A 27,222-nucleotide genomic window follows, 5' to 3' on the forward strand; every position below is an offset into this window, starting at 1 on the left:
TGTGACAGGACTCGGCTATTTATTGATGGTAATATTAAGACACTTCCCAGCAACGACTGCTGTGACAAGGACTCTAAAGGTAATCAGATAATGATGACATCATAGACAAAGCGCTGGGAACATTCCTTGCAGAGAAAATTGGCTTTTCCTCTCCAGTCAGTGACCAGGCGCTTCGTGCCATCCCGGGCACGGCCTCCTGGTCCCAGACAGCCTTGCCTCATCCTCTGTCTGGGCCTTCTCCGAGGACGCCAGGCTGGGGGGTGAGAGCAGGGGGCCTTCCCCACGCCCCTCACGTCTCAGAACCGTCCTCAGCTCCTCTGGCCCGACTTCCCGGGTTTCCTGTCGGTGAAGCGAGTGCTCACGAGGGGGTGAGCCACGCCCCGCGACAAAGCCGCTAGCACCACAAAGCTGGCCCTTCCTCTTCACCAAGTTAACACAAGCCTGTTTCATCCTCACTTGCTTTTAAAGGAAAGAAAAGTCTCAAAAATATATGGCACTAGAGTGTAAAATCATACAGCTGCCTCCGGTTACCGCTTCCTACAGCTTCCAGCCCACGGCGCCCACGTCCCCCTCAGATGTAGAGCTGATGGGAGGCCAGGGTGTCCATGAACGGCCGCACCAGGTTGTCCGTGGAGAAGTAGAAGATGAGCCCGAACGTGATGGAGATGGGGAGGGCGGGCAGTGCCTTCTTGAACACGGCGAGCAGCAGGAGGGTCAGACACAAACCCTGTCAGACACAGAGGCGGGGGGAGCGGGAGAAGGTGACCACCGGTTGGAGGGGAGGAAGGGAGCACTTAGTGATGGCCCAGGGTGTGGGCTCAGAAGCCCTGACACCCCAGCACCTCCCCTGGTCCTCTCGGCAGCTCTGTGAGGTGCGTGGGGGAGGAGGCTCTCAGCCAGTACTAACGCCTTGCACACGAGTGGATGAACCAGCAAGCAGGCCTCGTGAACTGGGCCGCTGCTACCGGACCACCTCCCCTGGCCGTGTGACCTGATGCATGAAGCCTTCCCCCAGGGGACATGAATTTATGCAAAAACTGGACGGGTCTGACTGAAAGGCAGCACTGTTCTCAGCGGACACCAAGGGAACCAAGATGCCGAGTGACCACCCCCTGCCCCCCGCCGTAAGCAGGTGCGGTGGTTGCCTATCCTGTCCCTGCCCCAGTGGATGCAGTCAGTGGTCCAGGGTGGGGACAGGGAACCAGAGAGCCTGTCCTCTCCCCGGGGAGAGCAGGGCTTCAGGGCAGACAGTCTGGAAGTGGAGGAGCCTGGGCATCCCCTACCTGGTCCTTGACACACACTGTGGGCAAATAGAAATGTCCAAAGAACTGGAGCCTTGGTCCTAACCTGCCACGTGATGCCCCAGGTTCACCAGGCAGAGCACTGAGTGTGGGCCGTTCGGGGCCTCCACCTCCACCGTCATCACAGATGCGTCCCCATTACCTGCACCTGATCATGGTAAGTGACTACGGGTGCTAAGTCTCTGCAGTCGTGTCCGACTCTTTGTGACCCTATGGACTGTAGTCCGCTGAGCTCCTCTGTCCATGGGATTCTCCAGACAAGAATACTGGAGTGGGTTGCCATTTCCTCCTCCAGGGGATCCTCCTGACCCAGGGATTGAACCTGCGTCTCTTGTGTCTCCTACATTGGTAGGTGGGTTCTTTTATCACTAGCGCCATCTGGGAAGCCCCTAAGTGATGATAGGGGTCTTCAAATTTCACCGCTGGGGTTCAAAGTGAGGGGCCCCCCTCTCAAGCCCCAGGAGATCCCATGGGGACTCAGAACTGCATGATGTCTGGGTGCTGTGGAGGGAAAACACACAGCCCCGGAGTCAGAGACCTGAATTCAAATCACATCTCGGGCCTCGCAGCTTTATGCCTTGCAGCTTTGTGCCCATGCCCAAGCCCTCACCCTGGTCCATCTTCCAAACATCTCAGGTCATCATCCCTACCTCAAGGTGCGGTGAGACAAATGTACAGAGTTAGCCAAGACCTTGGCACCCAGCACGCACACTCAGTAACGCCAGAGCTCCTGGTCACCCTCCCTGCATCGTGCCTGCACCTACTTACGACCAGATCCTCCTGTGAACCTTGGTCTCATCCTGAGGATCTTTCTGGCAACTCTGCCCAGCCCTTCCGAGGGATAGCAGCATCTGAAAACTCCCTGGGGTTCCTGGGCCCCCCATGAAGACCCCCACTGCCCAGGGGCGGGTGGGGAGCACCCTGGGCCCACTCACAATGAGGATGGCCACAAAGCAGGCCAGTGTGGTGTTCCAGTCCCCGCTGCCCGTGGCGGCCGCCTTGCCCACCAGCACACTGTAGAAGATGAAGTCTCCGAGGCCGAGCTTCACGCCCCCTGTGTGGTGGAGAGAGAAGGATCCCGTAGGTCTCAGAAGCCCCCGGAGGAAGCAGCAGAGAAGGCTGACCCCAGCCGAACAGCCCAGGCACTCGGCCCAGCCCAGGGGACCCAGGGCCCAGAGGCCTGGGGACCTCAGAGGGCTGATGGGTGGTGTCACTGCCTAGCCCACCTCACCTGGACTCTGGAACAAGGATTAGCTGTCTCAGAAAAACAGCAGACAGTGGGGAAAAGGGGGAAACCTGTGGTCTGGCTGACTTGCATTCTGGGCTATGCAAAGCCAGCATTTCTGATAATTCACACAAAACTGGTGCTTGGTACTTGGTTTGAGTAAAGACAAGAGTGAATAAAATCCATTGTCCAGGGCTGGTGGGAAGTTACCCAACTGAGCGCTGAGTATGAATTATAAATGCTTTTTAGGAAATTTAATTTCATTGCTTTTAAAAACATATATGATAACCGAGGTCCTCTGGAGACTAATATATAAGAGGTAAATGTATAAGAGATAAATGTATATTGTAAACCAACTCTGTTATTGTGTAGCCGCTAAGTCGTGTCCGACTCTTTCAGCCCCATGGACTGTAGCCTACCAGGCTTCTCTGTCCATGGAAATTTCCCAGGCAAGAGTACTGGAGTGGGTTGCTATTTCCTTCTCCAGGGGATCTTCCTGACCCAGGGATCAATCCCACTCTCCCACATTGTAGGCAGATTCTTTACCACTAAACCACCAGGGAAGATAAACGTAACTTGTAACTAGTGTATCTATTACTGAAAAGGAAATGAGCTTCTAGAATGTTTTGTTTCCTTTAGTACAATTGCCCTGTACACCTTCTTATAGGATAATTTCATTCCTCATGGACAACAAAAATGCTTATGAAACAGACTGGAATTGAGTGGGTCTGCATCAAGGAAACATGCTCTGCCCCGTCTGATCCCACTCCCCTCTCCTCTTTGGGCTCCAAGCAAGAAGCACCTCACCCTTCCTTCCTTAGTCTGTCCCTTCCGTCACCCCCCACCACTCCCAACTTCCTCACTTTGGCAAACATGTAAGCCCTGCCCTCTTACAGAGACCACTACCCTTGCGGGTCTTTTGCTACCACCCCCACTCCTGCCTCCCTGTTCTGCCTGCTCTCCCCTCCCTTCTCTCTCCGTTTTCAATCAGTTCTTTCTCAAAGGAACTGTGCTCACCTAGCAGGCACTTCAGAGACCTGAGGCAGCAAGTCCCACATCCCCCAATCAATGTGCTCAGGCAAGGCCACCATCATGCCTCTGTGGACCACCGCCCCCACCATGCTGTCTATCTCAGCACCCTGCCCTGTCTACTCCCCAGGATCCTCCACAAGCGACCTTCCCTTCATCCCCTTAACATCGCCCACGCGGGCCCTCTGGTCTCCACTCTGACCCTGCACCCTTCCTGGGTACCTTGTGGGGACCCACGTATTTGACAAGTATATCCTGGTGACTCCTCTTCGGGCCTGGAACCCTGACCTTTCTGAGCACTACTCCCTCTCGTGTGTCTCTGGCTTCTCCACCTGACGTCCTCCAGAGCCTCCCAACTGCCGGCCCCCCCTTTCACCCCTCTCCCCACCTCCCTGCCCATCCCTTGTCCAGCTGGGTCCTCCTGGTGCCTCCCATGCAGGTGGTGGTGCCCAAGCTGGGCCCTTCTGGCTCTTCCCTCACCCAACCCTCCAACAGTCTGTGCTCCTGCGGCCACCTGGGATCTGTCTGGGATGCAGCTCTGCTCACTTTAATTCCCTGCAACAAACCCCTAATGGTCCCCCGTAGCCTCCAGGATGAAGTCTGAACTCCCATGAGTACCGCTCACCCTTGAAGGTCTGGCCCCCAGCTTCTCTGGCCACTAAACATCCCAGAGCTCCCAGATGGCTTCCTCCCCTCTCATCTGAGCCTTTGCCAATGCTGTTGTGGAACAGAATCTAACCAGCCTTTGTCCTTCATTCTGGGAGGGAGACCAAATCCTTGGAATTTCCCCAGGGACGGGAGTATCTTTGTTGTTCAGCAGCCCCCTGGATCATTTATGCAAGTGAGAGGATGGCACTGCTGCTGCTGCTGCTAAGTCGCTTCAGTTGCGTCCAACTCTGTGCGACCCCATAGACGGGAGCCCACCAGAAAGACCAACCATGTGATAAGGAGGTTGGGACTCCAGGCTCGGCTGAGTCAGGGGAGAGAGGCAGCCTGGAGATGAAGTCCAGTGTCACGAGCAAGGACTCAATCCATTATGCCTATGTAATGAGACCCCAGTAAAAACTCTGGACGTTGGAACTCGGTACACACATCCATGTGCAGGGGTGGGGGTGATTCCCGGGTTCCAGGGGCAGAGAGCACCTTCCCAGACCTCACCCTATGTGGCTTTTCATTTGGCCGGCTGGTCCTCATTTATATCCTTTATAATATCAATAAAGCTGTAATGGTATGTATAGCACTTTGCTGAGTTCCGAGAGTCATTCTAGTACATTTTCCAACCTGATGGAGTTGTGAGAATCCCCAGATTTGTAGCCAGTCAGTCAGAAGCGTGGGTGGCCTGGAGACCCCCAGAGCTTGTGGCTGGCATGTGAAAGGTGGGTGGTCATGTGGGGATGGTGCCCACGCGGGATCCGTGCTGATTCGGGCGGGGGCTCAGCGCCAGGCCTGTCTCCGGCCCAGCTGCCTGTGTGCTGGGTGACTGCCGACTTGTCCTTCCAGGCCAGCCTCCAGCCAATTGTCTTCCCCACGTCCGTCCTGAGTACTTTTTACCTAACCTCCCCTGACTTGCGCTGCTCCGTGGGGAGCTTCTCAAGGGCAGCAGCTGTGTTAATCCAGCAGCATCTCCCTGGCTCCCACATGCCTCCCAGCCCACACTAGTGGTCCATATATGTGTGCTGGTCGGTTATTTTAATCCGCTTGGAAACATAACCATGTATCAGAAGGTCTTTGGGCGTGTCTTCAAGATTGTCCTCCACACCTGCTACTTCTGCTCCCAGCCACTCGGGGCTCTGCCTGGGGGAAGCCTGCACCCCAACTCTGCCCGTCTTATGCTCCGCAGCCCCAGTGTGGGGCAGTGCTGGTAGCGCCGGCCTGCGCAGCCCAGCTCACTCCCAGAACACAGGGCCCACGCCTGCGACTCCACGGCTGCACTGGGACGGCCTCCGGCTACTCGAGCACACACTGTCCCAGCCTCAGCCCTGCCCCTCCCCGTCGTCTCCCTCCTCCCGCACAGCTCAAACCCCTCCCCATCCCACGGCTCCCACTGCTCACAGGACACAGACGAGAACCCCCATCTTGATCCAGAAGGCCCCTGGAGCCCCTGTCTGTCTCCCGGCCCCATCTCTGCACTTGGGTCTCAGCATCCTGCTTCCACTTCCTCTAAGTCAGCCCCAGGGTCACTGCTCCCAAGGTGTCCTCGGCTGGAAACCGAACCCCTTTGCACTGTGTGTTCCCCTCTGTGTCCTCAGCCTCTGGAGCTCAGCTTAGAAGTTACTTCCTCAAGAGACTTCCTCTGACCCCTTCAAGCAGGTCAACAGCCTTGTCAGTGCCCCTACCACCCTATGTTCTTCTGCGCGGTCCTCCCAGCTCCCGAGAGAGTGGTTAGTGCCCATGCCCACATAGCAGCACCCCCAGAGCAGCACCCGTATGATCACCCCCCAGTGCAGAGTGGGCATACGGCCAACATCTGTCACACACGAGGTAGCCTGGGCTTTAAGTCCCCATGGCCTGCCCATAGGACTGAGCCTTGGCAGGCTTCTCTCTGGCTTTGTGAAGCAGCTCTGATGTCAAACGGGCTCCTCCCTGACCTCAGGGAGCCCCACCCCGGGCCCACGCAGACCATCCATCTGGACACCTTACTTTCCTCCTCTTCCTCCAGCTCCTCCCCCGGGTAGCCAGGCAGCGGGGGCTCAAAGACGTCAGGGTACGAGGGCTCCCCATAACTGTCATAGGAGTCTTCTTCTGGGTGTCCGTTGTCATGTGAGGAGGGAGAGAGACAAGAGGGGGTCAGAGGGTTCTCTGAGCCCAGGGCTTCCCTGCCCCACCCCACACCATGCCCAGCCCGACACAGAGGATTCTCCAGACCACACAGCAAGGGATGGGAAGGGAGAGAAGCAGGGCTGAGGCAGAGGAGCGAAGGTCCACTTGCACCCGATCCCCAGCGTGTGCATGCCCGGAGGCGTCTTCCCTGCCCTTCCTGTCCTTGTGCCTCCCAGAGAGGCCAGGCAGGCTGAGCGGGGTGCAGTGAAAAGCTCCCCCCATGATGACAGGCTGTCAGTCCCCTGATACTCACCCATCTCCGGGTCGTAGGGGAGCTGAAGGGCTCCCTGAGAGGAAGGGTCCAGCTTGGCCATGCCCACGGTCCATACCATGGCGGCTGGGGAAGGAGAAAAGGGTCCAGCCTCAGACATTACTAACTATGGCTGCCCCCGGGGCGAGGGAGGCAAGTGGGACCGTCTGTGTCCCCAGAAAGCCAGCACAGGACCCTCAGTCCCTGTGGGTATTTGCTTATGGCCTCTGTTAGGGAGCCTCTGGGGGTTCAGACTCTGCTGCACATCCAACACCCAGCACAGTGCCCACCACAAAGTGCCCACCATCAGTGCATGCTTGCTGATGCTTTTATAAATAGAGATCCCTGCAGACTGGCCCTGAGGAGAGCAGCAACTCCGAGAGTGCTTCTTTAGAGACTGAGCTTCAGTTGTTGAGAAAGCCCAGGGAAAGGCAGGCATCCTGCCACCCGCCTCCCCAGACCCCTGCCCTGAACAGTCCCTCCCCAAAGTCCCTTTCCAGGGGCCTGGAGAGCTGAGTGGGTGGCCTCAGGCTCATGGGAACGCGGCCCAGGCCCACTGCAGGAGTCTGGCTGAGATGAAACTGCGGGTGGGCCACACTCCTGGAAGCCCTCTTCCTGCTCTAAATGTCCAAGCTTCTTCCTGAGCCACAGCAGGACACAGCCCACCTTCATCTCAGGAAGGTAGACTCCTTCTGGGATCACCAAGGCTGCCTCCCTTCCTTTGGTCAGGAAAAAGGTTAACTGTCTCCCCATCAACTCTGAAAGCCAAAGCCAATGCAAACCCTGGTTCCCACGTCTGAAGGAAGCACGGGGGTCACTCACATGAGTATATGAGGGCAGGGAATATGGGCTCGTTTCTCTCCTGAGCGGTTTCCACGAGCATCCTCAGTGGCCCTTTGGGGCACAGCACAGCCACAAGATCTGGGAAAGCAAAGTCATCCCTGGCACATTAAGAAAGACGTTTATTCCCAGCCAGCTCTCTAACACCAGGCCCGGGAGAGTGTATCCTGGATCCTCAGGGCAAGGCTCTCCAACCATGGCCCCCTGTTGTTTCAGCAACCCCACCCTTGGGTTTCAGCCTCAATCCCTAGAGCCTGCACGGGCTGGAGCCCATGGTGGGGTCTGAGCGGGCTAACTGCAAACAGGGACTGCTGTTGTGTGGCTCAGAGACCCAGAGGATGGGCTTGAAGTCCCATTTCTCTGAGCCCCAAATTCCTTATCCTAAGAATGTAAGAAGCAGTACTGGTGATGGTAATCTCACTAATACAGTCAGCTTTCCAGATCTCTGGGTTCTGTATCCATAGATTCAACCAGCCGTGGATCAAAAATTTCAGAAAGTAATTCCAGCAAGTTCCCAAAACCAGTATTTGCTGCACACTGGCAATTGTAAATGTCATTTACATTTTATTAACAGCTATTTATACATCGCTTATGTTGTACTATATAAGTAATCTAGAGATAATTTAAAATATTTGGGAGGGGACTTCCCTGGCCCAGTGGTAAAGACTTCGCCTTCCAATGCAGGGGGTGTAGGTTTGATCCCTGGTAGGGTAGCTAAGATCCCACATGCCTCACAGCCAAAAAAGGTCAAAATATAAAACAGAAACAACATTGTAACAAATTCAATAAAGACTAAAAATGGTCCACATCAAAAAAAAAAAGTCTTAAAAAAACATACAGTATTTGGGAGGATGTACATAAGTTATATGCAAATCCTATGTCATTTTATGTCAGAGATTTGAGCATCCTTGGACTTTGGTACCTCAGGGGATACTGGAACCAGTCCCGCAAGGATACCAAGGCAACATTATACTAATTAAAGAGCAGCTTGCATCTGGGGTACTCACTATTTACTGGTACTGTGCCCAATCTCAGGGTTGTTCTGAGGAGTAAATGACTTCTGACGTAGAAAGTGCTTAAGGGTGCGAGTGCTCAGTAAACATTTGCTGTTATTAGTAATCATGTCAACAGTCATGATTCCATAGGACCCAGTTTGTTTTTTATGAAGGTGAACTTCTCAGAAGGCAGACCATCCAGGCCTCCCTGGGGGGTTGAAGGGAAGTGGGGAGCACGTCTCAGCACCCACCAAGCCTGTCCAGCAGTCAGGACTCAGCCCTGGATGTCACTCCACGGCCTCCCACCAGGCTGGCGGCCCACCTACCATACACGGAGATGGCGCCCAGAATGACCCAGGCGGACCACTCCGGGAGGTACTTGATGAACACCAAGGCCATGAGCGCGCTGATCATGATGAGGTAGGCCTGTTGCAGCACCAGGGGGCCCTTCCAGTGGATGCACACCATGCCCACCGCCCCGAAGTTCCAGACAGTCAGGAACAGGGTGGGGTAGTCCATGGCCACATTGTAGGTCTTGAGCACTTCCCTGTGGGACCAGAGTGGAGTCCGGGGGCTGGGACACTCACTGGAGATGTCAGACCCTGAGGCAGGCAGTCCAATACCCTCAATCACCAAGTCCCAGCCTGGGTTTTCCCAATCTCTGGCTCATTTATTAACCGCCTTCCCCATTTCCATGAGCCCTACAGGTAACCCCTTGAAATACTTTCTGAAACAAGGTGGGGAGTACACCAACATCTTGTCCTTGGGCTGGACGACCCTCTGCCCGAGGAAAAGATCTTTGGAAAAGTGTTTTCTCCTGTGCCTCCAGTGTTTTTGGGCCCCTGGGTTAGGCTGATGTCCTAAATCCAGGGCAAGAGAGACCACCTTCCCCCAAAACTAGGAGGGACCCAGTCCCAGCCCAAAGATTGGAATGTAAATTTTGAGGCCTTTCTGATCCCTGCCTCTGCTGGGGTTCACAGCCTTCTCTGTGATGACTCTGAGTCTTTAAATCAGGAACCAGAAGGAGACATGTGGCCCAATGAAGGGCTCCACTCCAGTGTCAAGGAGGCCAGGCTCCTGGAGCAGCAACAAGGGGCAAGCATGGAGCCCGAGGGGCGCCCTTCCCTCCCGGGTCCTTCAGACCCACCCAGGCCACAGGGAAGGGGTCTCAGGGGACCTGCTGCCCCTGGCAGCCACTCACCCAGGGTCCTGCTGCCCCCCAGTGGCCACTCACCCGAGGTAGATGTAGGTGAAGAGGAAGAGCAACATCAGAGAAGACATGATCAGCCAACCGTGGATGAACTGGGTGGAAACAGGCATCGTGACTGCAGGCCCCCAGGCCCCTGGTCCTCAGGACTGACTCCCAAGCCTAGAAACCCTTCCTCCTTAGACTCCTCCTGCCTATGCTGGAAGGTGGCTGTTTTACAGGTAAGGAGGGCACAGACATTCAAGGTGTTCTCTCCAGGTAACCCAGCAAGCATACAAAGGAGCTGGAAATCCTTCATGCCTAAACACCTAGCTCTCTACTTGGTCACCTGGAAAGGACACGCTTGGCACATTCCAGGCTCTAGAGAGAAAGCTGGCGGGGTCTCTGCTCCCACGTGCTATGTCCCCAAGTGTGGGCAGTGAGACAACAGACACAGAGACACACACTAGCAGGAAGAGATAAGGGCTGTGAAAAAAAAACTGGCTGGGCAAAGTGACAAGAGACCCACTGCTTCTATTTTAGACAGAGTGGTCAGGGCAGGCTCCTCCTCTCCTGGCCCAAATAAAGGAGGGTCAAAGGTGATGGGGGGGGTCACTGCAACCCGCCTACTCAGAGGACAGACCCATCAGTCACCAGCTCGGGCCACTGGGGACCGCAGTGGCCACCTGGTTGTCTGCTCAAAGTGGAAGGGGCAACGCTGGTATGTGCTGATCCTCCTCATCCCACCTGAGCCTGCCCAGACCACCGTCACCGCTTGTCCGTGTCGTGGAGTAAATCTGACTGAATGGAGGCTCAGCAGCCTCCCAGCAGTTCCTAGCGTGGTCATGTGACACCCGCTCACCACGGTGCTGCTGGCCCTGGCCCTGCTCCCAGCTTGTCCTCATACATGTCTCGGCTCCAAACAAAAGCCCTCCTCCCTACTTCCCACCATCCACGGCCATCTCTGCCCCAATCACAAACTCTGCCTCGGTTATACAGGCAGCTATTTACTAAGAAGCTCCAGCTCCTGGACACGCCCCTCCCACTGCTCACCCCCACGCTCACCCCCAGCCAGTCCCTCTCTATTTGAGGCTCTCCATCTCTCTCTACCTGCTCCACAGATGCCAGCAGCCTGAATATTCAGTGCTGCACACGCCTGTGTGTGAACAGTTTAAAAATCAGTAATGTCTCGTTCAACTTCCTTTCAGTCCTCACGGCTTCAAAGCCTTCCTCGGGAGAAAAGCCTGAAACTCGTGCCTAAAAGCTTATGGATCTCTGTGAACGATTTGGGCTAGGTGGGACTCAACTCCCCTGTTCCTCCCCAGAGCTGCTCTGCAGAGCAGGGCCCACCCAAAGGTCTCTGGGAGCTGGAAGACCTCGGTATAGCAGTTGTACACCCCCAGCTGAAAGGCAAATGGGAAAATAAAAATAAGCTTGGAGGGGAAGTATATGTTGAAAGGAGCCTAAAATAGAAAATCTGACTTCTTCAGAAGGAGAGGCAAAATAAAATTAACTTCTGAATATGAGAAGTGATCCTATGAACGCAGCAAGGAGGAACTCAGTGAAGTGGGATTAAGTGTAAGTGGAAAGCACAGGAGTATCGGGTAACCCGTGGTGGGGCAGGAGTGGGGTGGGAGAAAGTACAGGCAAACCTCAGGGATATTCGGGTTTGGTTTCAGATCACAATAAAGTGAGTATCACATGAAAAAGAGTCACAAATTTTTTGGTCTCCCACCTCATGCAAAAGTTAATGCTTGAACTGAGGTCAATTAAGTGTGCAATGGCATTATATCTAAAAAAATGTTAAAACAGCATTAATTAGAAGATAATGCTGTTGCAAAAATGGCACCAACAGACTTGATCAATGTAGATTTGCCACAAACCTTCAATTTGTAAAAAAAAAAAAACAAAACAAAACACAGTATCTGTGAAACCCAATAAAATGAGGTATTGCTCTAAAACTCGAGGTCTATTTTACAGGAAAAAAGGAACTCTGTTTAAAAAAAAAAAAATCCAGGGCTGCTGCATAAGAGGCCCTGAGGCATGAAAGCCAGGGTTGCTTTGTAAGAAGCCCTGAAGCATGAAATCCAGGGCTGCTGCATGAGAGGCCCTGAAGCATGAAAGCCAGGGCTGCAGCATGAGAGGCCCTGAGGCCTGGCAGGCAGGCAGGAGGCAGACCGGCTCACCGCTCACCTTGTAGCAGCGGTACTTGTAGAGCACGACCAGGAAGATCGTCATGGTGACAATGACGCTGATCATGATGAGGGTGTTGAGCACGGAGTTGAGGAGCCGCTGGCCCACTGAGGGCGTGTCCTCGGAGAACGGGGTATAGATGCTGAGGAAGGAGACAAGGGCTAGAGCTCTGCACCCGGCCTGCTTGTGGCCCCCAGCCCAGGGAGATGCAGGCACCCTGGGCACCCCCAGCCCTCAGCACAGCACTCTGGCTGTCCCAGTGAGTGCTGCCCACCATCCTCACGAGCTGTCCTGCCTCCCTGGCACCTAACTCCAGCTTCTAACTGAGCTGACGCAGCCACACGGGAGGGCCTGACTGGTCTTTACCACAGCCTCCCAGGCCCCCACACCAACTAAAACCTCTCCCAAAAGTGCTTATCCCAGCTGACCCCACTCCCCAGTTCTGTACCCACTTCCCCATCAAGCCTAGGACGCCTCCACCCCCACTCCTACCCCTACCCACACCCAATGTAGCCCAGTAGCTGCACAGGCAGCTATAAACTCAGGAGGCAATTCATTGATCCCACACTCTTAGGGAAGCAAACTGTTTGCCAAGTTCTCAAGGTCTCAACGCTTTTCACCTGAGCTGCTCTGAGTCCCCAACAGACTATACGCTTCCTGAGGGCGAGGGCTTCTTTCTCTACTCCTTTCATTATCAAAATCATAAACAAAATGTAAAAAAAAAACTCCCTTAAAAAAGTTTCAAGAAGGTACTCAGTAGTGATACCATGGGAGGCTGGGGGAGGGAGCAGAGGGAAGCTTCCCATTTACCCAGGCTGCTGCTTCTTCCTGGATTCTCTTTATTAAAATAAATAAAATCTCCCTCCTGAGTCTGGGAGTGAGCTAAGAAATCGCGTGGTCCTCTTTAGTTTACATTCACAGGAGTGTGAATGAGAGGCCCAGAGAGAAAAAGACTTGTCTGTGGTCATGCAATGACAGGTGGCACCGCCACACCTGCGATGGAGCAGAGAACCTACCTCCTGCAGTGAGAGCAGGCTGCAGGGGCTGCACATGGATTAACTCTCTCAGTTCTCCTGGTAACCTTGCTATCAAACCCATCATACAGATGAGGAGACTGAGGCCGAGAGCGGTTAGGAAAGTGCCTGGGCAGGTCACACAGCCAGGAGGCTGTGGACGAACCAGGGTGTGGACTCAGGCAGCTCCCCACCCCTGCTCTTTGCTGCGGCTGCCACGGGGCCACAGGTACAGTGGCCAACACAGGCTACACCCTCCTCCCCCAATCCTGCACCCCCACCCACCCCTGGCCCCCAACTCACAGCTGTCCATTCTTCTCTGTGTAGAAGCGCACGGACTTGATGGTGGCCACCACCACGATCATGCACAGCGTGACAGGCACAAATAACATGATCACATGCTTTGCCCCGTATTTGAGGGTCAGCTCCTCCTCCAGGCCTGGTGGCCGCCCGGGAACCCCACTGCAGACGTATGGGTCAGGGTCCTCCTCCTCGTGGTCCTCCTCACTCTCCTGGCTTCTCTGTGGGAAACCATGCTGTGAGGACCATGGGATGCCCCCCAGTGGAGCCCTACTGACACAGAGCATGGGTGTGTGAACTGGAAACGAGAAGTTTGAATGTCACTTTTCAGATGTAAGAACCAGTCTATGGGCTACAGCTTAGATGTGGGAGTGGTGGCTTTCCAGGACATGGAGAAGTTTATGAGGACAACTAGAGACTAAGAGTTGGCACTAGCCACCACAGATGCAGGAAGGGAGGCCATGGTAGCCACGGACGAGGACAGTCTGCAGAATGGGTCTGCAGCAGGTCTGCAGATCTGTTCCCTCCCTCAGTGAAGGGACTCAGTTCTGGTCACACGGCCATACTAGTTTGGGAGGAGCTAGGCCAGGTGATGGGAGGAAGGCAGAGACTAAACATTTTTGGTTGAAAAATCACAAACCAGGATGGTCAGCACACATGGGGACTCTCTTTGATTGTATTAACAAATAAGGCACTGGGAATTTGCAGGGAAATAAATTACTTTGAAATTTTTGCCCCCGCCAAAACCAAGCATGCAAACTTTGCAGCTTTGAACCGGAGGCTAACTAGGCATTGAGCATCTGGGAGGATCCAGGTTAGGGAAAGTGGGAGAATATAAACGAGGAGGCAGCAAAGGAGGATAGGATGCCTGCCAGACACTGACATACACTGATCTTCAAGAATGTGTTTCAGAATTGTGGCAGTTCAGGATCACTGGCTGCCTTGTTAATTACAGTAACAGCCAAGACAAAGCCAAGTGAAACAGAAATCAAAAGTGACTGCTCTTTGGTATGTTTTTTGCAGAGAGAATTCCATCTAGATATTCAACTGAGAAGGAAAGGAAAACTGTTAATGAACAGGAACTGAAACAACTGAAATGCACAAAAAGTCCAGGAGATTAAAGACAAAACACCGAGCAAGAATTGGCTAAGGAGTAGTGGGGCCATGGCCTTGAGCTGCTGAGATCTCTCTCGGAGCCCAGGGGGAAGACAGGAGAAGAAGTGAGTTCAAACTACAGCAAAGGGGAATGAGGCTGGCTGGAAGAAAGAAAAATACTAGAATGGGCAAAACAGATAATGGGATTTAGGCAAATTCAGATACTGTTTTACCCTGATGAGGAGGGAGGTAGCTTGACTAAGTGACTCTCCCAAGTACACGCTCCACTTCATACTGTTATAATCTCCTGCCTTTTGGGCTGCAGAGGCAAGATCACACAGTGCAGCACACCCTTCCTGCTATGGGCTGCATGTTTGTGACCCCCAAATTCACATGTTGAAACCTAATGCCCAACATGATGGTGTTGGAGATACAGGCTTTGGCAGGTGATTAGGTCATGAGAGTGGAGCCCTCAAGAATGGCATTCGCACCCTTATAAAGGGTGTCCAGGAAAGCTCCCTAACCCTTCTGCCTTGTGAAGACACAGAGGGAACACAGCTGCCTATGAACCAGGAAGTGGGCCCTCATCAGACATCAGACCTGCCAGCGCCTTCACCTTGACCTCCCAACCTCCAGAGCAAAGAAAAATACACTTCTGCTGTTTATAAGCCACCCAGTTTATGGTATTTTTGTTATGGCAGCCTGAACGAACTAAAACACATCCCCAGCTCAAAAGTCAAACACGAATCAGCTAATCTCTCGGTTCCCATCTCCAGCCATCTACCAAAAAAGGTTCCCTCCAGCCTCTGTGCTGCCTGCCCCAGCATCCACTCACTCTCAGGTTCCTGTGGGAACAGTAACCTGCATAGGAAGGTGAACCGAAGGGGCAGGGCCAGGGTGGATCACGCCGTCTACTACAGAGTCGGTCTGTGACAGGCTGTGCGTGTGCAGAATCTATGATCAAGCCCTCGCAGACCTAGGATCCACCATGGTGGGCCACCCGCCCCTTTGACCAGTTCTCACCTTCACTTCCCCTCCCTCCCACATCAGGGAAGGCCTGGTTTCCATCCATGAGATATGGGACGCCAGCAGCCCGTCTGGAGACCACGGACTGCTGGCAGGAACCTACCCACTGGGCGGCACTCTCTCCATCCTCCAGGCCCTGCCGGCTGTCCTGGCAGGAGCGTGGCGTGGGGCTCTCGGCCGACATCAGGGACGTCCGCTCATCACACACTTCTTCCTCGCTGTCAGAGGCCATGAATGTGAGCATGGCCCTGCCTCCGGAAGTGCCTGGAAAAGGAGCACAGGGGTCTTTGTGCCACTCTCCTGAGAGACAAAGGCAGTGGAGAGTGAGAGGTGACTTTAAAACCTGGACACAGATCCTGCCCACAATGACCACCCAGGATGCATTTGTCAAAGGACTGCTATAGGGCTTCCCGAGTGGCTCGGTGGTAAAGAATCCACCTGCCAATGCAGGAGATATGGGTTCGATCCCTGATCCAGGAAGATCCCACGTGCCAGGGAGCAATGAAGCCCATGTGTCCCAACTACTGAGTCTGTGCTCTAGAGCCCGGAAACCACAACTACCGAAGACGGAGTGCCCTAGACCCACGCTCCAAAACAACAGAAGTCACTGCAATGAGAAGCCCGTGCACCACAACGAGAGAGTAGCCCCTGCTCTCCACAACTAGAGAAAACCCTAAGCAGCAATGAAGACCCAACAGAGCCATAAATAAATAAACATTTAAGGAAAAAGGACAGTCCCCAGGAGCCACGACTGAGGCTGCAGCAGTCTCGAGAGGGACTGGCTAGAGAGGATCCAGGCCATGGGGGCGAAACTCCCAACCAGAAACATCAGGGCCACTCTAAACTCTCAACACACTCATTCATTCAATCAACAAATATCTGACCACCATCTATCACGTGCCAAGGACACGTCTGTTCTAAAAGAATAAAAACCAGTCCAATGTGGCAAATTCTATAATCCAAGTGTTCACTAAAAGGAACAGAAGGGACTAAATCTCAGAGATCAGGAGTGTTTTCTGGAGAAGATACCATTATGTGATGGACACAGACTCTCCCAGGTGGGAGGGAAGGGCAGAGGGCGTGAAGAATGTCTCAGCCTGAGCCTGGCACTGCCAGGGCTGGGGAGGGGGTCACTGCTGTGGACAAGTGAAGGGTCTCCAGCGCCATGCTAAGGAGATGTGCCCTGTCCCCTGAGGACACAGTGACAGATCAGATCTCTGGTTAGAAATCTCAGTCTTGTCACTGACTGAAAAAGGAGTAAAAAGAAGGAAAGGTGACCTCCCTGGAGACAATGATGGGTCATGAACAGGGCCTAAGGTAGCAGAAAGATGGATGGGAGTGAGGGGAGAGAATCCATACAGACAAGATGTTGGGGACACAACAGGACAGAGTCCAGGACAACGGCCAGGCAGGGAGTAGGACAGAGGAGGTGGGAGAACAAGGTGTTGGGGGAAATCTGCCAAATGTAAATGGTTGAAAGGAGGGAGCTACCTGGGAGGCAGCTGAAGGCCAGTGTCTGAGCTGGAGGGGAGGGAGATGAGAGTCATAGGTTTAGATGCTGCGGCCACGGGAGCAGTGAGCCGAGACCACGAGAGAGGAGTGTGCATGCGTGCGTGTGTGTGTGTGTGTGTTGGGGAAGTATAGCTGAGGGCAGGACCCACAGGAAAAACCAAAGCTGAAAGGGCCACAGAGGAGGGAGCCTGTCCCCTCGACACTGCTGTGCTGCCCTGAGTGGCGTGTGGACCCAGCAGCACCATGTGGATGCTGGGGCAGCCCGAACTCCTACCAACACCCTGGGCAGGTCAGCTGAGCTCCCAGCAGGGCCAGCTCCCCCATCACCTGCCTCCTGGGACCCTGGGGAAGACTCACACCAGTAGGAACAGTCAGGTCTGCTCTCGTCTCAAAGTTCATCTCCATGTCAATGGCCCTCAAAATTTATGATCATTTTTATTCTATTTCCACAGTGTCTTTTTTTTTTTTTTACTATATGGACCATTTTTAAAGTCTTTATTGAATTTGTTACAATATCGCTTCTGTTTTATGTTTTGGTGTTTTTGGGAGAGGGGGCCACTAGGCACATGGGATCTTAGTTCCCCGACCAGGGATCAAACCCACATCCCCTGCACTGGAAGGCTAAGTCTTAACCACTGGACCGCCAGGACAGTCCCTGTGATTTTCAAGTGGAGAAGGCAGGCAGGTTCCTTCCACCGAGGCAGCCAGTTCTGTTCATCTTGGCAGAGGCTCTGAGGCTGCTGCTTTGTTTTGAAGACAGTGTCCCAGGCCGTGGCCTGCATTACTCCCCGCTGGACTTCAGCTCCATCCCCAAGTCCAGGCCCACAGCACAGCCTGATCCTGCTCACCAACTCGGGCCCTTACAGAAGGCTTTCCCGTAGCTCTTACAAAGAATTCGAAATGAGCAAGGTAAGCTGCGCTGGGTTCAGCAGAGAAACAAGTATAAGAGCGACAGCAGTGGCGACATCAGCAGGAAGCAGAATAAGGTAACTTCCAGGAGAGGTGACAAGGACGCTGTGCTACTGGAGTTAAGACTAAGTGGGGGGCAATCTATCAACAGTGGGGAGTAGACGTCTCAAGTCTTTAGGAGGAAGACACATGAAACGAGACACAAAGGTTAGGAGTATCTTGCCAGGCAGAGGCTGAAGTAGGTGGGGCCCGAGGAAGTAGCCTCATAAACAGATGGAGGGATGGGGGGATTAATTCTGAAACACCCAGCAGGCTGAGGTGGCTGAAGCATGGGGACCACGGAGGCAGTGATGGGAGGTAGGACCATTCAAGGGAAGGGCGTGGGGGCCTGGCCAGGGGACGAGGAGCTGAAGCTAGCCGGGGGAGAGGGCAGCCAAGGTTTCTGAATTAAGGAGGGATGTGACCAGAGTGCGCTGTGTGGGAACAGAGGGCCGGCTGAGCCCTCTTGCCTCTTCCCCTGAGACACCAGGGGCGGTGCCGCCCAGGACCCAGGAGGCGGATCTGCTCCTCAGCGCCCAGACCTTGGGAAGTTCTTAGCGTCCTTCATCTATGGTAACAGTAATGAAAGAAATTACCTAATGGAGACCCAGGCAGAAAAACTCTAAAGAGCTCCTCTGCAATGGTGGGCCCCACTAGATAAATCCTAAACATACACCTGCCCGGGCCCAGGAGATGCCCTCGTTGACCCTGTGGCAATGCTGAGTCCATTCTTACTCAAAGAGCGACATGGAACACAGAGCTGGCTGCACCTCAAGCTAAATTAGGACATTCTATCTTGAACAGTGTAGCAGCTCTTTGAATACTTTGTTTTGTCTGGGCTGTGAATTAATAATTTAGTTACCATCTCTCTCCTTCTGTTCTTCCCACGCCTTTAGAGGCCCTGGGATTTATCTTCGCAGTGACTGGAGGAGCGGATCAGGAGTTCCTGTATCTGAACGGCAGGGCTGCAGCCCCCAGGGCAGAGGCGAGCTTACCCTTCAGAACCACAGCTGCTGGCAGCCAGGCTGCCTCAGTCCCTAGAGCAAAGCATGAGGGGACTGGACAAATAAGAGGCTAAGATGCTTCTTAAAGGAGAAAGGGAGCTACAGGGCAGGTGGGGAGAGAAAAGCAGGGGACCCACGATCAAGTAGGAGTTAAATCCTTTCCAACTTCCATTTCTTCAGCCAGTCACCAAATCCCAGGAAAACACGTCTGCCTCCCAAAGTCTGTGGACACACCCAGGGAGAGCACGTTTAAAAACAGACTATATCCCTTCCATGCGAAACTGCACTGCAGAGGGAGAAAGTCAGAAAGCTACAAAACACGCTTTGCCATCCACCACATGTAATGCATGGCCTCCTCACCAGAAAACAAATGCTCCCTGAGCAGATTCCCTCCCTCCCTGGATGCTGCCCTCGACTCCCAGAAAAGCAGGGCATCTAGGGGTTGCAGCCAGGAAGAGCTGGTCTTGGCTGTTGGAGCAAGGGCATCCTAATCACAGCCCTCTGGGCCTGGAGGAGGTGGGGACAGCTGGAGGTGCTTCCTGGGGCTCCCAGCATCTGAGGGCATGGCTTAGGACTTTCAGAAAGCTGTAAGATGCTGGAGATGCTGTTTCGCAACGTGGCCCAGGCCACCTGAAGGGTGGCAGAGCAGCTGCTGAGCCCTCACTGTGTACTAAACATAAGTCAGGAATGAGGTACAGTCAGTCCCCTACATATGAACCTTCAACCTGCACACTTCAGAGATTTGAACATGAGTTCGCATGTCCAGTAGTGTGAGTTCACATGTCTGGCGTACTTTTCAAGGTACTGTACTGTAAGATTAAAAATTTTCTGTTTGCTTTTTATGTATTATTTGTGTGAGAAGTATTATAAACCTCTTAAGTATAGTACTATATAGCCGATGATGTTAGTTGGGTACCTAGGCTAACTTTGTTGGACTTACGAACAAATTGGATTTATGGCCTCTTGGAACAGAACTTGTTCGATTCAGGGCACTTACTGTGCTGCCGTTATTCCTCATTTTACAGATGAGGAAAAAGATTTTAAAGTGATAAGTTCAAAGTCATCCTTGGACCGAGGTGGTCAAGTTCTGTGCTCTTAAACACGATGTTAGGGTGCTTACTTAAAATGCAGATCCTAAGTTTCATTCTGGTCAAAGGTCCAGGGATCTGCATTTTGAGACAGTCCCTGGGCGATTCTTAGGCTGGTGTTAAACCCACCCTGGAGCTGGTCCTGCCAAGTAATCAGATGCCCCAGCCTGGGCCCAAACTTGGTACTGAAAGCGCCCAGGAACAGTTCACCTCCTTGTCGCAAGGGCAGGGCCTCACTCACCTACCTTAGCACACCTGCTGCTCTGCACAACTTGCTCACTGAATGCGGGCGTGAAAGAATAAGCAGTCCTTTTTCCTGAATACCCTGTGGTTGGGCTGAGATCCAATGGGGAGGAAGAGCAACAGGAGCTTTCTCAGACTAGGAGAGCTGCAGGGGGAGAATGCAGTGATCTGACTGACACGTACACATGCAATGCCCACCTGGAAGGAGGGTGTGAAAAAACTGGATCTCAAGCATCCCTGGTACAAACTGCATCAGCCTTTCTGAAGGCAGTAAACATCAACAGCTTTAAACATTCATACCTTTTGATCCTGAAATGCTAACTTCTCGGAATCTGTCCTAGGAAAATAACAAAAGATTTATCTGAAAACATGGTTGTTGCAGTGATTTATAATTTTTTTTAAGTGAAAACGACTAAGATGTCTGACTTTGTATGATAATATATCTATCTGATATATGACTAACAAAAATCTTACTTCAAAGATTATTTACTAACATGAAAAAAACACCAAGATGCTAAATTTAGTAGATTTAAAACCACAGATATAAGCATCTGAATTTTCTTAGAAAATGTATACATACATATGAAGGACTGGCAAGACATATTATACAACATTAAAGGTGCTTATCTTTGGGTAGTGAGATTGAGGGTGATACACGATATTTTCCTGCATTTTTTAAAACTTCCATAATAAAACATGAATTGTGTCTGCTGTTTTTTGTAAAGCTATTAATTTTTAAAGGGGAAATAACAAGTATCAACATTTAGATAGATTTTTTCCATGCTGCCTTCTCCCACATCCCCTCTCACTGGACTCAGGGGACCTTGGGAAGCCGCTTTCACACCTTCTCCTAACCCCTCTTATTACCTGGTTCCTGAAGGAGAACAGAGCAGCTGGGATGGATTCCTCTGGCTTCTAAGTTGGAACTGAAGCCTGAAGGTACTCGCAATCCTTGGAGGGAAAAAATGCAGATAAACAGTCTTGCTAGATGTTTGTCCACATCAGAGCACTTAGTGATGCCAAGAACTCCCGCCGGGAGGCTGACTCACAGGCCGGTGGGGGTGGGGCTGGGTGACTCTCCTCCTGCTGATGTCAAATCCTATCAACCCCATAGCAACCAGCTCTCCACTCTCTCCGAGGGAGCAACAGGATAAAGCAGAGAAGCCAATGGGAGGAACAGGTGCCCCAGACTACATCCTGGAAACCGTTCCCAGAACAAGGCACTGTGGCTGAAAACTCCTTGGATTAGGATGTAAAATCAAACATCCAAAGAAGCCACCGTTCACTCCCATTAATCAGTTGAATGGGATCCAAATGCTGAATGAGCCAAGCCAAGGGAGTCTGACCCAGGGAATTTCCTCAACCTTGCCTGTGTCAGCAGTTCCTGCAATTATTATGGAACCCTGGTGACCCAGTTTCCTCAACCCGATTTTCATTTCAGAAAAATGCAAAGGTTTTGGCCTTAAAATTTAAGGCCAATGGACCTAACTCGGAAACAGATTCCTACCTAAGTAGGAAATCGATTTTTAAATTCCATTGTAAACAAGAGTGCCTCAAGGAAAAACATGGAAATTTCGGTTCCAAAAGAAAATTGGGAGTCAACAGGTGGGGCCAAAGAGAAAGGCTTGGATCCGAGTACTTGCTTTCTTTGTCTCCATAGGCCTAACAGTACTCCTTCCTTTCAGTATTGGAAGAACATTACAACATTACAGTAGTTTCAGGTATACAACAAAGTGACTTAAAATGTTTTACAGATTACATTCCATGTAAGGTTACTCTAAAACACTGCCTGTATTCCCTGTGCTCTACATTACACGCTTGTATCATTGATTTTATACACGGTTGTTTGTCCCTCTTAATCCTCTTTTATTTTGCACTTCCCCCTTGGTAACCATGATCTGCTGGTCTATTTTTGCCTTTTTTTTTTTTTTTTGCAATTCTCCTTATGATATTTATTGAAGGAAAACAAAAATACTAATTCAAAAAAATATATGCACCCCTCCTATTCATTGCAGCATTATTTTGTTTTTGTTTTTAATTAACTTTTTTTAATTGAAGGATAATCACTTTATAGTACTGCGTTGGCTTCTGCCAAACATCAAGATGAATCTGTTTCTGTTTTGTCTTGTTTGTTCATTTTAATTTTCAGTGCTCCCTCAAAGAGGGCAGCAATGGTTTTAAAAAGGTCACTTTCTAGGGTCACATGGCTACTTCACAGAGCTTCCATGACTCCTGGGGCGTTCCCAGCCTTCCCTTACCCGGGGTGAGGAAATTCCCTTAGAAATTCCCACAGCTTGCCTGCCTGCCTATTTCCCCTGGCCCAGGCACCTGACCATGTATGGGCCCTGGCTGGCCATCATCCATCTGTCCATCCATCCAGCCCATAATGTGATGCACATCACTTGTCGGATGGTTTTCCCCAGAACAGGGAGGCAGCCTCAGCTGGAGCAGGAGCCCACGTCCCCCAGGGAGGCCCTGAAGTACCGCTCCACTCTGCTGAGTCACAGGCCCCGGGTGACCCTCTGGGGCCTCCTGAACCTTGACCCAAGCTCTAGATTTCCCTCTGTCTGCCCTTTCCTACTCAAAAGTGCTCAGTAAACATTTTCTCTCACTTCCTGAAGGAGCCTGGAAAAGGGGCCGTTTGGAAGTGACAGAGGGATGCTGCGAAGGTAGCCACACTGGCCATGCGCTACAGAGCCACCCTTGAGCAGCCTCCCATAAATCGTGTTTTTGCTTTCAATGAAAAGCAGCAAGACAGCAGTCAAAAGCTGAGCCTTAGAAATGGACAGAGTTTGAATCAGCTAGCCAATTGATCTGAACCACATACTCGGACAATTTAACTTCACACGGCCCATTTCCTCTTGTGTAAAAAGTAAGACAGGCACATTTTGCAAGATTACTGTAAAAACTAGAGCTAATGTGTAATGTGTCCAGCACAGAGTAGATGTTCAATCAAGAGTAATTATAATGAAATAAAGGCAGGGACACAGTGAGAGCGGACAACAGAAGCCTGTTGATGGCCCCTTGGAAAGCTACAAAAATGCTAAACCATCAGGCATGAGTTGAGTACCAAGGTCACGCCTCACTCAGGCCCTGAGTGTTTTCCTCTTCAGCCCCAGCCCAGGGCATGCTGGCAACATGAACATTTTGTCAAACAAAAGGGCACGTCCATAGACTGAGGCCAGAGCTGGCAAGGACCTTCAGGGCCATCCAGTCAGCACCCCATTTCATACTTGGGGAAACTGAAGCCCAGACGGACAAAAGGACAAGGGCCCATGACCAGAAGCCACAGTTACGGCTCAGGTCTCCAAACTGCCATCGAGGAGCTCTTCCCTTCTGCTCCAAGTACTTGAGAGGGTCACATACTCAATGGGTTTCCAAGAACACTCAATAAAGGGAAAATTCTGAAGGCATAATATTAACACAAAAAGCAGGATACAAAACTTCATCTTCAGTTTCCTACTTCTAATATTTTAACACATGAATACAGGTATGTGCATAAAGTACCATAAGGAAGTTCATGTTAAGAGTGGTTCTTTGGACTAGGGGCTAACAGATGACTTGAAGAAAAAAAAAATTTCCCAAATTTTCTACAGTGAACACATATTGCTTTCATTTTTAAAAAGTCAGAAAGTTTCTGGTTAAGGTACAGCAGAAAGTGAGTGCCCTTTAAACTTTTCTTCCCATTGCTCCGGAAGACTGTGTTTTGGCAAAGATAAAAGAGCAACCCATTCTCCCAGGCAATGGAAAGAATGGACAGTAATCATCCCCCTCCCAGACATCCGGTCTTTACTGAGGATCACTTTGAAACTACTTCTGCCCTGACTGTAATCACACAGCAGCCTCACCACCTCCTGGTCAAGAAGCCAACACTGATTCTTCAAGGTTTGAAGGCCAGGTCAGATGCAGCCAGCTTAAGGTGAGGAGAAACCCCCAGGCCCCGGTCAGGGGCAGCGTGGAGGGTATGCCAACCTCAGAGCCCTTTGCCTTCCACCCCCAGCCCCACCCCCAGCTGCTGGAGTCCAGGGACAGGTGGAAATATTTGCAGAAACATTTGTTGCCTTGCCAGTCTTACCAACTAAACAGTGTCTAAAAGTCAAATCAACAGCTGAAAAGCAGCCAAATGCGTCTTCAATAACATAAGGTGATCTATACACACAATGCTTTAGTTTCCTAAAAAAAATTTTTTTTTGTTTTGGCTTTGCCAAGTAGCTTCCAACGGAGATCTCACAGCAATGTCCTGGGCAGTCGTGCAGGCACATGGGTGGGGCGTGAGAGTGGGAGGTCTTCCAAGCAAAAACTCAAAAGATGCAGAAGGCACAGCCAGCTGGGTTCAAATGCTGGCACTCAGAGTCACGGAAGCCACACAACCGGACAAGGTCCTCAATGCCCTGAACCTTAGTTTCCCCTTCTGTAAACCTTAGCTTCCCCTTTCCACTTCAGTGTGATGGTAACTCTTTAGATAACTCTGACAACTACTGTACAGAATGGCTTTTTATTGTATATAACAAACTTATAAGTGATGTTATTGTCATTATTACCATCAATGATGTAAGAGGGACCAAGTTAGGTGGAACCTCTCATTCTGGCAAAGCCTGTGTGCATGTGTGCAGAGGGGCTGTGAGTAGGCACAGAGGAGCTGGGGGTGGCGGAGGTGGGGCGGGCAAAGGGCCCCCAGGCACAGTTGAGCAGCAGCCTCTGGCCAGGCTGTTCCTTGTCCTCCTCTTCCTCAAACAGACAGAGCATTCACCTTCCAACCCTGCACACATCAGACTCTTGACTTGGTGCACAAATACTTCAACACCAAATGATACAGAATTTTTCCTGAAAACCTGAGGCACCATCATCCCACTCCACAGTAACACTCCACGAAGTCCTCCACTTCCAGCCTCTGCCCTCAATGCTCCCACATTCACCCAAGGCGAGAACCTGGATGACCTGCCTCATGAGTGGCTGAAGCTGCAGCTTTGAGCTGCAGACAGGACTTGAGGCCCCTTCACCAGCTGGACCCAGGAAACATAGCTGCTAATACACTTTCCTGCCCCCACACAGCCACATTCACCCAGAGGGGAACCTGAGGCTCACACACCTGCAGCAGCTTATACAAAGCCTTTAATTACTACCAAAGGTCTTAGCCGAAGTCCTTGGAGACTCAGGTGTCTACAGAAGGGGCTATGTTGATTCAGGGCCATCCATGTGGGAAGAGCTCGGGTCCATAATGATCAATTACTCTCAGGACAGGCTGGCAACCCACGCTGTCAATTTTGGGTCAACCTGGCTCTGTGATTGCTCTGGATGGGAACCGCCTCTCAGGCTATCCATCTATAAATTGAGGATGCGGCTACTGCAACAATCCACAGTTCATACCGTCAAAAGGGAATACTCATTAAGTCACAGACTGGGGCATTTCATCCAGCTGTCCAAGGGCTGAGGTCTAGTCCCAGGTCTGGACAAGAGAACTAGAGTCCAGGACAACAGGTTCGAAGCCTGGCTCTCATATATTCTACCTGCGTGACCTTGAACAAAGTCACTTTAGCTTTGAGGGCTGAGTTTCTTCATTGATAAAATTTGGGATGGGAATTAGCTCCTGTTTCGGGTTCATTCAGCTTTTCAAAAGCTAGATTCTGGGAGTCTCCTCAGAGCTGTAAATGCCTGATCAAAAAACAGCCAAACATCGCAGATAAGGAAACTAGGGGCTCCAGGCCCGTCCTTAGGTCCTGTTCCTCAAGCCGGCGGAAAGACCTCCGCCTCCCCTCCTGCCACTGCCAAGCAGACCCCGGGGCCGCGTGTCGCAGGCCAGCAGGACTGGGCGCCCATCAGGTGCCAGCCAGGAGAGAGGAACACAGTGCCGCGTCCGCACGCCTTTGAAACCCACGTGCGCTGCTCCTTTAAATGTCCCGGCCCTTTAACAGATCGCACCGCGCCCACTCCGGCGGGGGCTCCGGCGGCGGGGCTCCGGCGGCGGGGAGAACCCGGCCCCGCTGAAGGCCCGAGGCCTGGAGCCCCTCCCCGCGCTCCTCCACTCGCCAGTTCCGGGCCGGCCCCCATCGCAGCGGTCCCGGCGCCCTCCCCTCCCCAGCCGCTGGGGCCGCATCCCCGGAACCGCCCCGAGGCGCGACCCGCCGCGGCGAGGGGCGTGCGGAGGGCAAGGCCCCGCCTGCGGAGTGCAGCTCCACCTCGCGCCCTTCGAGCGCCGGGCGATCAGGCCCCCACCCGCGCGCCCCATCCAGCCGGCTCACCTGCTCCTCCGCGCAGCTCCAGCGGTGTTTACTGGCCGAGCGCCCGGCAGACCCGGTGCAGGCGCAGGCCCCGCCCCCGGCTCGCCCCGGCCCCGCCCCGTCGGCGACGCCACGCTCCCGGGTCCACGTCCGGCCTCACCGGAGCCCGGGCACCGCGTAGGCGAGGGGCCGGGCTTCCCTCCGAGAGCCGCGGGGACCCGGGAATGAATCTGACATTGGACTGAGCACTGACCTGAGAGGGAGTGGAGGCCGCACCTGTAATGTGAGAGGGCTTTGCGCACCATGGTGGGGGGTGGTGCGTTTGCTTCGTGGACAGTCTCCAGTCTTGGAGTTTTAGGTTCCGGTATCCCCCCACCTCCTCCCACCCCCAGGATTTAAAAGCGAGCACTAGGGACTGGTGTGAGCTAACATCTTGAGAATTTTCCTGGTCTGTTTTCTAGAGCTTCCAAACTACCAGGAGCACTAGATCAAATTAAGCATGGATGAAATTGCTGCCCATGCCCTGAGAATTGACCTAAGTTGTTTCCAGGATTTGGGGTCCATGGGGTGAGTTGAGATGGTCAGTAATCTGATATTTCTGAGTAGCTTCACTTACAATAAAAAATTAAGGGGAAATCCATGCAACGTAAAATTAACCATGTAAAGTGTACAATTCAATGGCATTTAGTACATTCCTGATATGTAGTTGGTTCAAACCTAGCCACCTTGGTCTATTTCCAAAACATTTCCATCAATCCAAAATAAAACCTCCTACCCATTGATTTGCTTTCTTGACATCCTCTTCTCCCCTCAGTCCCTGGCAGCCTAATTGACCTATTTTGGATATTTCATATAAATGAAATCATAGGGTATGTGACCTTTTGTAACTGACTTCTGGCACTTAGCATAAATGTTTTCAAGGTTCATCCACATTGT

The 27,222-nt window shown here is 52.3% G+C and overlaps 1 protein-coding gene and 1 long non-coding RNA gene across 9 annotated transcripts in view; one reads left to right on the plus strand and one right to left on the minus strand.

Moving 5' to 3' along the window:
* Window positions 1-26,439, minus strand: PSEN2 (presenilin 2). 8 transcript variants are annotated; one of them, XM_025286029.3, is made up of 15 exons: window positions 26,308-26,439; window positions 20,936-21,019; window positions 20,369-20,405; window positions 20,071-20,213; window positions 19,456-19,546; window positions 15,377-15,537; window positions 13,156-13,373; window positions 11,840-11,981; window positions 9,695-9,762; window positions 8,787-9,007; window positions 7,448-7,546; window positions 6,629-6,712; window positions 6,196-6,297; window positions 2,237-2,355; window positions 1-727 (listed from the first exon to the last, which is right to left on the minus strand). In XM_025286029.3, exons 6-15 carry the CDS (start codon window positions 15,515-15,517, stop codon window positions 572-574), a joined length of 1,350 nt encoding a protein of 449 aa, XP_025141814.2. In that variant the 5' UTR covers window positions 15,518-15,537; window positions 19,456-19,546; window positions 20,071-20,213; window positions 20,369-20,405; window positions 20,936-21,019; window positions 26,308-26,439; the 3' UTR covers window positions 1-571. The 8 variants fall into 8 exon arrangements, with proteins under 8 accessions (XP_025141814.2, XP_025141817.2, XP_025141813.2 ...); XM_025286032.3 differs by lacking the exon at window positions 19,456-19,546 and having other exon boundaries at window positions 20,369-20,400; XM_025286028.3 differs by lacking the exon at window positions 19,456-19,546.
* LOC123333716 overlaps window positions 26,431-27,222 on the plus strand; it is a 14,259-nt gene continuing 13,467 nt past the window's right edge. The window contains exon 1 of the long non-coding RNA XR_006551193.2: window positions 26,431-26,569. This is a non-coding gene — a long non-coding RNA (uncharacterized LOC123333716). The remainder of the gene's footprint in view (window positions 26,570-27,222) is intronic.

This window comes from Bubalus bubalis, chromosome 5, assembly GCF_019923935.1.
Source record: "Bubalus bubalis isolate 160015118507 breed Murrah chromosome 5, NDDB_SH_1, whole genome shotgun sequence".
Lineage (NCBI taxonomy): Eukaryota > Metazoa > Chordata > Mammalia > Artiodactyla > Bovidae > Bubalus > Bubalus bubalis.

Coding starts and splice junctions, on each gene's coding strand:
- PSEN2 (XM_025286032.3), bottom strand. CDS start 15,517: ATGCTCACATTCATGGCCTCTGACAGCGAGGAAGAAGTGTGTGATGAG. Junction 11,982..13,155: donor ACAGAGAAGAATGGACAGCT/GTGAGTTGGGGG, acceptor CTCCTTCCTCAG/CATCTATACCCCGTTCTCCG. Junction 2,356..6,195: donor GCTGGAGGAAGAGGAGGAAA/GTAAGGTGTCCA, acceptor TCCACCACACAG/GGGGCGTGAAGCTCGGCCTC.